The 10569-nt window shown below is 41.3% G+C and overlaps 1 protein-coding gene across 1 annotated transcript; it reads left to right on the forward strand.

Annotated features, from left to right (window-relative positions):
• The first annotated feature begins 1042 nt into the window (after positions 1–1042).
• On the forward strand, positions 1043–9319 carry Nanp (N-acetylneuraminic acid phosphatase). Its single transcript, XM_020168970.2, has 2 exons — positions 1043–1205; positions 6509–9319. The coding sequence occupies exons 1-2, from the start codon at positions 1116–1118 to the stop codon at positions 7163–7165; spliced, it is 747 nt and encodes a 248-aa protein (XP_020024559.2). The 5' UTR covers positions 1043–1115; the 3' UTR covers positions 7166–9319.
• Positions 9320–10569: the final 1250 nt, after the last annotated feature.

Genomic DNA, 10569 nt, shown 5'->3' on the forward strand with positions numbered 1-10569 from the left:
AATAAAACAATAAAAAAAGAGCTGGTGGAGTGGCTCAAGGTATAGGCCCTGAGTTCAAGCCCCAGTACCGCAAAAAAAAAAAAAAAATCAAAGAACCATTCCTAGCTCATAGGTTAAAAAAAAAATCAGGTGACAGGCCTCTTTTAGCCTGTCGCCGTGATCAACCTGATAGACAATTTCTCTTCACTAATGACGACAGCTGCACATTCAAAATTCATTAGTTACCTAACAGTGACAAAAAGGATGAGCGTATCAAGACCCTTGCTCTACTAGAAGATAAATCTTATTTCCCTTCTGGGGGAGGGGGGTTAACAGATTGTCTAAGGTCCCTAACCCTTTTGTTATAACCAAAAAACCATTCAATTAAAAGGTATGCAGAAACCTGGGATGCAAGGTTTCAAGAAAAGCAACTAAGATGGGCAAAACATCAGGCAGACACTATAGAGCGTCCTAGGGGTCAAACAAGGGCTCCAGTTCTATCAAGGCCAGCATTACGAAGTAAGGATATTAAGACGGTTGGAAAACAGAGCCCGTAAGCAGCTGTTGAGTGAGATTTTGAAAGCACAGGCTGTCACAACTCTGCACCCTCTCTGGGGTCTGTAAACTGACAAAGACCTGTCCCATAACTGCTGAAAGACCCCGACTTAGGGCCAGCCACCTTTCGGAGCCACCAGCTGCTCCCAAGGTGCTAACATCCGGCCCAACTGAAAAGCCAGCTTCTCAGTCCCCTCCAGGGCTACACAGCACAAGACACCTCCCCGGTGCGTACTCCTCACGCGCGGACTACAGAGAAATAAAAGAAACCAGAAAGAAAGAAAATGCCGCCTACAGTCATGTACACAAGAATCAGAACACTAACCAGCCAACTACATAGATGCCCAACTTCCGCTTACTTTGTAGTTCTAGAGTCTCGCGGGATCTCGCCGTTCTCAGCAGTTCAGGTATTGAAATATCTCGCGAGGGTTCCACAGAAGCTACAGTCTCTGTGGCGCTTGGCAACGCGGGAGGGTCAGATGACCTCACGACTCCGCCTACATCTTCCCTGCGCGCATGTCTGCGTCGCGCATGCGCGAGCTACGCCGGCTGGTTTGCTGGTAATTTGGACAGCTGTAGCTATGGGGCTGAGTCGGGTACGGGCCGTTTTCTTTGACCTGGATAACACGCTCATCGACACGGCCGGGGCGAGCAGGAGAGGCATGTTGGAGGTAATGTCCCCGCGCCCTTGGTCCTCCTCCGGATGGGGTCAACATGCTTAAACCCAGTACCGCGCGCTTTAGCGTCCCAGTGTCCCCCCACGCCCACTCCCCAGCCCCCGGAGGACGGGCAGCGCTCGACTTTGGACACCTCAGCACCTGTCCCGGTGCTGGAGAACCCGGGAAAGGGTGAGCGGGGTGGCAGTCAAGCGGGCAGGGGAACTGCTTTTCCTGAGCCCGGCGCCCAGGCTCTGGGAGTTGGGCTTCTTGCAGGCGGTTCCAACGGCCGGGACCCGGAAGGATGTACTTAAAACTGCCACGATGGCTTAGTCGCCCACAAACACAGGTAGACAGTCACCACGCCGTGGCAGGTGCTTGAGTGGAGCACGGGTGGGTGGACCTCGGGGAAGAGTCGTCTTGGGTGGGACTTTGAGAAGACTCAGATAAGGAAGCCCAATTTTAAACCCAAGAAGTTACGTAACAGAGGCGATCATGGACTAAACTCTGAATATGAATTGTGTTTTGTTTTTTACTGCCAACCTCCCGGGCCTGCTGTGGTCGGACCCCCGTAGACTTCGTGCTCCACAGGCATCCCTTTAATGAAGCATTGCTGAGCCGTGTCCTCCTTCCATAGCTTCCTGTACCTACGGATGGTATTGCAGACTATGTCCCCCATGTTCACAGCTCCTAAACCACCCCTGCTTTCCTCCTCTGCCTTCATCTTCAAAGAGAAATCGAAGATTATCAGATATGAAAAAGGCACTTTTTTTTTTTTTTGGCATACAGAGGTTTGAACTCAGGGCCTCGTGCTTGGTAGGCAGGCGCTCCACCATTCGAGCCACGTCCCAGATCCCTTTTTTTTTTTTCCCTTTTGCTTTTGGTTATTTTTGAGATAGGGTCTGACTTTATACCCTGGAGTGCCTGGACAGTCATCCTCCTATTTAAACCCTTCCCGGTGTAGCTGAGATGACATTCATGCACCACCACGCCCAGCTTTTTTATTTGTTGAGATGGGGGTCTCAGCGAGCTTTTTGCCCTGACTGGCCTCCAATCTGGATCCTCCCCATTTCCACCTCCTGAATAGCTAGAAAAAAAAAAAAAAAAAAAAACTACTTTAAAAAGCCAATCCTTATAACCCTGAGTGTCCTTTTTTTGGTGCTTCTTCAGGTGGTTTTTGTCTCCCTGGATCTTTAACCCCTTCATCCTTTTTTGGTACATTCCATTGCATGATCATATCTATTTCATACTTTTTAAAAAATATTAAAACACCTCCCTTTGACTTTGCTTCTTGCAGTAGAAGCAGGAAACATACCTAGGTATGTTTTTAGGAGAATTCCACATCCATTATTTCCATGTCTCTAACCCTGTTTGTTTATAAATTCAGTACAGGATAGCTTTTGTCTCCACCACTACAATACAATAGACTTGCCAGTTATTAGGCCTCTAACCAAAGTGCCAGAATCAGTGGACATTTTGAATCTGCCTTTTTTTTTTTTTCTCACGCTCTCTCTAGTGCTGGTTTGAATCCACAGCCTTGCCATACTAGACAAGGGCTCTACCACTGAGTACAATCCCCATCATTTTTAATCTGGGGATTAAATCTATGGCCTTGATGCCTTGCACACCATAGATTTTTCTCTTCCGGCTTCACACCCTTGACCTTGACTTCAGGGGCACCGCTCTGTGCTATACCCTCTCTGGTATCTCTAGCTGCCTATAGTATGTTTACTTGTGTGTTCTTAGCAAGCTAAGCCCACTATGCTGGAATTAAATTCTTCTTTGAGGCTAATCCTTCTGTAGGCCAAGAGTTCAGGCTTTAAAATTAGGCATTTGATTTTGAATCACAGCTAGATCCCAACATCTAACTTGAAAGTGCCTTATCAAGTTCCTTAACCATTCTAAGCCTCAAATCCTCATTATAAAATTTGAATAATGATATCAGTCCTCAATAACCCTATCAGGTAGGTTTAATACAATGCATGGGAAGTATGTAGCATCCAGTGTTCACTCAATCAACTGACCCCTATAGAATATCCCTCTTGCTATTGTCTTAGTTATAGCTGGATTTGTCCCTCATCTAGACTGTTGCTGTGGCCTTGTCTCCAGGCTGACCACATCCAGTTCACCCTCTACATCCCTGCCACAGTGTAAGTTCTAAAACAAAAACTCTTGGGAGACTGAGGCAGGGGGATCACTTGAGCCAGGAGTGTGAGGCCAACCTGGGCAACATAGCTAGACCCCATCTCAAAAAAGAAAAAAGACTCATTCTCCATGTTCTTTACACTCTCACACTAGCACTATATTTTGTTGTTCTGATATCTCTTAATGCACCTGTCAAAGGATGTTATCATTAATTTTTACAACTCACATGCCTGCAACTAAATTGTGAGTTTCCTGGGAGGGAATATGCTGTCTTAATTATCTTTGGTTGACACATGGTAAGTGTTGAATGAGTACTAGATGGGTAGATAAAACTTCTAGTCTCCAAATCTTGGTTCTGTTATCACCTTTATAAATAGCTTATGAAAGAGCAAATTTGAATGTCATGAATACTATTTCATGAAGGATACAACACCACTTATAAATATTGACCTATTCAAAAGTAATGTGCTGGCTTTCCTAAATGATTCTGAGTGACTTATGAATGAACAGGGAAAGGTCCAGTCTTTGCCTTGGGTTTGGGGAGGAGTCATATACTAAATGTATATTTCAGCTGTAATTTTTTTAAAGGTCATCTAGGAAAGTTATTTTTTTCTCATCCTTTTCAGGCCTATTTTTCAGTGTCACTACTCAAGAGGCAGACTTCTATAGAAATTTATGTTTTCTCATTAAACAAAACAGGAAAGATTTCTGCATCTGTAAATTTACTTTCTAGTGAGGATGACAGTGAACATAATATATACATTTATATTTATAGGTGTGTCAGAAAAAGTGGAGGGGTGCATTGAATTGCAATTTTAAATAGGTCGGTCAGATTTGGCCTTATTTAAAAGATGATGTTTGAGTTAAGACGAACTAGAAATAATAAGGGCTACTTGAATTGCTAGGCTGTGTGCAGGCAGTCATCATATTTTGTGTGTATTTTTAAATTCAGCCCCTTCATATCCAAATAATTGGTATTCAGAAAACATTTTACTTTTCTTGGGCTGGTGGAGTGACTATAGTGGAAGAGCACCTGTCTCGCTAGTGTGAGGCCTTAAGTTCAAACCCCAGTACTGCCGATAAATTTTTTAAAAAATACTTAAATTGTTAAGTGTTGTACAATTCTCAAACTAGCCCTCCAAAAAAGCCCTTTAAAATTGCAGTTAGCTAAAACCTAATATTCATGGCAGTGCCTTTCATTCTTGATCCAGGGAGCACGTGTAAAAGAATAGAGCTTTTTTATATGTTTAGAGAGAACATTAGAGTTTTGAAGTGAATGAAGTTTGTTTGTTTTAATCTACAAACTGATAATCCTCTTACTACTGTAGAGCCCCTTTCTTCAGGCCTACAGATACTTGGTGGGCTCACTGTATCAGAATCCGAATTTCCAAGCCTGTCTTACCTCAAGCACAAAATGCCCTCCCAAGTCCAAGTTAGCGAACTTTTTCCTCCGTCTCCAGTTTAATCAAAAACTCCATTGTCTCAGTGCAGGTGCTAGGAGAGTTTATAACAACATGTACTAATTCAACTTAGGTATTGTTTCTGTTTTAGCTAATAATTATCATGAGGATGACTGATTAGCTTTTTTCATAAAGATGTTAATATTAAAACCCTACTTACCGCTCCTAACAAATCTGTAAATAGTTGCTGTAAGACAGCTGTGGTGCTTGATTAATGGGCAAGTTATTAACATCCCAGTGATGTATTAGAAAGTTTGAAACTTGGAGAGCAGTTGCCACACCTTTCCTTTAAGGGGAGCTGATCCCACTTTTTCAGAGCCCTGAGTAAGGTTAAGGTATTGCCAATTTCAGTAGCAGGAAGGTGGATCATTATTCGAAGCTCTCTATTTAGCTACAAACCAGCCCCTATTTGTTCTCTAGCATTGTGGAGTCTAAAGAGGCCTGTGTCCTTTTACTATGTAGCGGTGGGCTGCTGAAACTTTAAAGTGCCCTTCAGTCATACCTTAAGAATAATTCAGTTGGTGTTGCTGAAAAGATAGTGACATGACCATGAAGTAGAAAAATATGTTCATTGAAATTTAACTTTGCAATGCAAAATTTTCAGTGTTAGGGCTGGTGTATTTTACTTGCGCTAATAAGACTTTCTTAACTAGTACTTTTTTTTTTTTGGCAGTACTAGGGTTTGAACTCAGGGCCTACACCTTGAGCCACTCCACCAACCCTTTTTTTGTGATGGGTTTTTTTCAAGATAGGGTCCCTCAAACTATTTGCTAGGGACTGACTTCAAACCACAGTCCTCCTGATCTCTGCCTCCTGAGTAGCTAGGATTACAGGTGTGAGCCACCAGCACTCGGCTTACTTCCACATTTCTTGTTCACTCAACTCTCGTGGACTCAACTGAGCATTTGTGGTGATTGTGTACCTGCTTCTTTTCCCTGCCAAGATAATATCCCAAGAATAAGGAACCCACTCTTCAGGTTCCAGTACATAGTATAAGGCCAGCATGTGGGCTTTGGAAGTAGGCAAGTATGGATTCACATCCCAGCTTGGGCAAGTTAACAGTTCTGAACTTAGATAGCTACATCTTGTAAAGGGAATTCCCTTGCAGAGTTAAGAAAAGGTTAAAAGTAGTGTATATGTACATTTAGTAATAATGCTTGCCACATTAGGGTTCTTTGTGAATGTTAAAAGGCAGGTGAAATGGATAAGAATGTAGCTTAGTGGTGAAGCACTTGCCTAACATGGCCTGGGTTTGATCCCCAGCACTGGGAGGGAAAAAAAAGTGTGAAATGGATGTTGGTGAGGAAAGGTTAGATGACCTAGCATTATTTTTTCTGGAAAATATCTAAACAATGCTTGTCAGAAATTTAAAATGTTTTACTAAATAAAGGCACAAGTTTTATTGTCATATCTTTGTGATCAGAATGAACTGGGGTGGACTTAAAACTGCCAAATAATGAAGTCTTGTAATTGGCTATGTGTCAAGAATCATCTCAGACTAGAAATTGGTTTAAAACAAAAATACAAATGAGTTGCCTAGAAAAATTGGGACATTCTCTATTGTGTCTCTAAAGCTAAGACAAAGTCCCATCATAAATGATGTGGTAACAGAGGCTGCTTCAGAATCTCTTAGCCACTGAAACACCACAGCTTCTCAGGGTATAACTGTTAAAGACACAAAGTGTGTTAACCAAGTTGTTTTCTCTTGTTTAGGTAATAAAGCTCTTACAATCAAAATACCATTATAAAGAAGAGGCTGAAGTCATCTGTGATAAAGTTCAAGTTAAACTCAGCAAGGAATGTTTTCATCCCTACAGTACATGTATTACAGATCTGAGGACTTCGCACTGGGAAGAAGCAATCCAGGAAACAAAAGGTGGTGCTAACAATAGGAAACTGGCTGAAGAATGTTACTTCCTGTGGAAGTCTACGCGCTTACAGCATATGACCCTAGCGGAAGATGTCAAAGCCATGCTCACTGAACTTCGAAAGGAGGTCCGCCTGCTCTTGTTAACAAATGGGGACAGACAGACACAGAGAGAGAAGATTGAGGCTTGTGCTTGTCAGTCCTACTTTGATGCTATTGTTATAGGTGGAGAGCAGAAAGAAGAGAAGCCAGCACCTTCCATATTTTACCACTGCTGTGATCTCCTTGGAGTACAGCCTGGGGACTGTGTGATGATTGGTGACACATTAGAAACTGATATACAAGGAGGCCTTAATGCAGGGCTGAAAGCAACAGTATGGATAAACAGAAGTGGAAGATTGCCAGTGACATCATCCCCCATTCCACACTATGTGGTTTCTTCTGTGCTAGAATTACCTACTCTCTTACAAAGTATAGATTGCAAAGTCAGCATGTCAGTTTAAAGCACATAAAAGGCATGATTGCAAAGTTTAAAAGGTTGGAACTAAGAAAAGGCATTCCATATGTTATGGTCCAGTTCTGAGAACAATTTGACTTAGAAATTCATGGCCGTTTTATAAAGGTCCTCTCAATCTAACTGCTTTTGACCAGTAACCATAGACTTGTATTTTTATCTGAAAACCTAGAATGCATTAATACAAGTCACTTTTAGTAGTGTAGTCCCGAAAACTTGGGAAGTAGAATATTTGTTAGTCTGTGACTTGAGATTTTTAAAAATTATTTTAATTATCTTTTAATATCTTAGCTTCAGAATACCAAATGGAATCTTACACATGGCTACACAGGTACAGATTGCATGGCTTAGAAATAGATATTTTTAAATAAATGTTCTAAAACATAGATGACAGAGATCAGAGCAATAAGGTCTGGTTAATATGAAATAAGTACTAAATCATGCAAACCAAGGGGTTTCATAGTGAAATTACTTTTGCACATTTTTTTAACATAAACCATATTTTTTGCCTACTTTAGGTGTGTATGTTCTTTTCTATTATGAATCTAATTTTTCTGCATGACCTTTTTTCGGTGGGTTGTGTTTCTGTGCTGTGTATATGACAAGTAGATTGCTTCAGTTACAAAAAAAAAAAAAAAAAAAAATCTGTTAATACCAACATGTGGTGCTCCTTCTCCAGGGCCATTTTCATTTACATCTTTCTAGAGTGAACTCTTAGTTTTCATTTAGTCTTTACCTTTTATAGAAGTGTTTTTTTTACCTTTTCCCAGGCACATAGTAGATCTGAGGGGACTGAATTGATTTGCTGGGGATAAATGTAAGCCACTTGGCACCAAAAGTCATTTTCTTCCTGTGGACCTATAAGAAGAGGTTTGCCTCTATTGCCTAACCAGTTCTCCCATATTCCAGTGAGTCATTCCCCCATTCCTCCCATGTGATGAAACTAATAGAAAATGAGATTTTGCTATGACACACTTCCAGGGTGCCATTTTAACACTTGAGTGACTCTTAGAGTTACCAACTATCTGCCTTAAAAACTGACATTATCGGAAATAAGTCATTTCACTCATTTTTGTATCTACTTCAGAGCTCACTTTGATCTTAATTAATGGCTCCATAGCAAGGCATTAGTTTGCAACCAGGAAAACTTCCCTAGACTGGTAGGCTTGCCAGTCTTGTGATTCCACTAACCAAACTTGGGAGTATAAGTGGCTAATAAAAAAAAAAGTGGTCAGTGAAGGAAATAGTCCTAGGTTGAATTTGGTAGGTTGTTTTTAGAAAAAAACTTGTATAAAAAGGTACTAATGGTCAAGTACAGTAGTACATACCTGTAATCCCAGTACTCAGGAGGTAGAGGCAGTAGGATAGAGGCCAGCATGGACTTTGTAGTGAGACTATTTTTTTTTAAAGTACTAATTTAAAATAGACTGTTAAGATGTATAGCTATGACTTAAAAATTGATCACACAGAATCAAGTTACAGATTACACCTATCTGTGAACCTAAAACCGTTATCTTCTGTCTACTACGAAGAACCAGGCTCTTCTGCCTTGTGCAAATGTCCTTTCTGTTTACTGCAGACTCTTGATGTTTAAAAAGACAATTGTGTCCTTGATTGTTGCAGGGTGCTGTTGCTATGAAGCTGAACAAACGGTATGTTTGTAGTTCCAGTGTAGTGCCCAAATGACCTTGATTAAATTTTGCCTCTTTAAATGTTACATTTGGAGAATTTTGGCAAAAATAATTGTGTGCATGATTTCTCTAACAGATCAATTGACAAGTAAAGCTGAGGGTCCTTTGTCTTAGCTGTACCACAGGGTGGGTGTGGGTGTGAAGCAACATCGTCATCGTGCTAAGCGGGGAAGGCTTATCATTCCTAGAATGAGCAGTTCTTTAGCAGAAATGGTCAAGGGGAAAATGCGAGATTCAATTTACTTGTCCTCACAGTTTACCTTATAGACAGTACAGCAGTGCAGCATAATATTCCATTTGTGCCCTTCCTCAGGGAAGAACTTTGTGGTTTTCTACCTTCTGAGTGGAATGTTACAGAAGATATTAGAAAAGATTGGAATAGTCCTATGATTTTATTAATAATGATTTTGTTTTAGAATAATATTCCTTAAAATTAAACAATGATACAGCAATGGTGTTTTGTCATCTGTATTTTTTTTTTCATAGTTTCCCCAGAGGGGTATGCTCTGCAGAAGTTCTCAGTTGTCCAAAGGCTTTCCCAAACACCATAAAGGTCTAGAGTAAGCATGGGGGGACACATAGCCTGGGGTACTTTTGCAAGGTTATGTTCTGAGTCCATGTAAATATCCACCTACTAGCACACAGACAGCTAGATCGAGTAGTGCTCAGTAAGTGTTGTAGGGAAGCATTTTCTTACCACTTTCAAACTTCTTTGCAACCCATGTTAAATACTTTCCGGGGCTGAGGGTATAGCTCAGTGGTAGAGTGCTCACCTAGTATTAGTGAGGTCTTGGCTTTCATCCTCAGTACTGAGAAAAAAATTCCATCATGACCCCTTGAACACATTTATTTACAATGCACATATTAGATACAGTTTTATATGTTTAAGTTCCACAAAGTTAGGCTATTTATGATTTTGAAGTACTTTCATTCCATTTTAATCCACTCTACTTGTAATACATAAGTCAAAACACATTTTGCAGGGAATGGAAAAAGTTGGTCTCTCTCTCCCAAAAACCTGTACCCTAGCTACCCTAATGATGGCTGCTATTTATCAGTGTGTGTATCTGCATGTTGAGTTATGTATGACTAGAATTCTTGAGTTCAGGCTTCTTTTTTTTTTTTCTTTTTTGGCAGTACTGGGTTTTAAACTCAGTGTCTCATGCTTAGTAGGCAGGGGCTTTACCATTTGAGCCATGCCCCCAGCCCTTTTTTGCTTTAGTTATTTTTCAGGTATGGTCTCACATTTTTGTCTGGGGCAGCCTCAGACTGTGATATCCTTCCTATGGCTTCCCACATGGCTTGGATCATAGGCTCTTGGCACCACACCCACCTTACTGAGATGGGGGTCTCGCCAACCTTTTTGCCTGAGCTGGTCAGGAGCCTCAATCCTGATGTCTGCCTTCTGAGAAGCTGGGATAACAGGTGTGAGCCACTGGTTCCCAGCCTCAGATTTTTTCTGCATTTCAGCATTAGGAAACAATGTTCTTGCTAAGATAATGATTAAAAGAATTGTGAAGCTTCTGTTTAAGCCATTTGTGTTAGGAACAGTATCTTTAGGGTCTCAGCCTTAGCTGATACCCATTTCAATAAAGGAATTGTTTTTCTGACTTACTCTGCTCATAAGCTCATGTGAAGGAGGAGGCAACAGAACTGTGGAACCCTGGCCCCTGCTCCAGTCCAGGCTGGCAGCCCACTCTGC

This window comes from Castor canadensis, chromosome 5 (genome assembly GCF_047511655.1).
Source record: "Castor canadensis chromosome 5, mCasCan1.hap1v2, whole genome shotgun sequence".
In the NCBI taxonomy this organism is placed as follows: Eukaryota; Metazoa; Chordata; class Mammalia; order Rodentia; family Castoridae; genus Castor; species Castor canadensis.

Coding starts and splice junctions, on each gene's coding strand:
- Nanp (XM_020168970.2), top strand. CDS start 1,116: ATGGGGCTGAGTCGGGTACGGGCCGTTTTCTTTGACCTGGATAACACG. Junction 1,206..6,508: donor GCAGGAGAGGCATGTTGGAG/GTAATGTCCCCG, acceptor TCTCTTGTTTAG/GTAATAAAGCTCTTACAATC.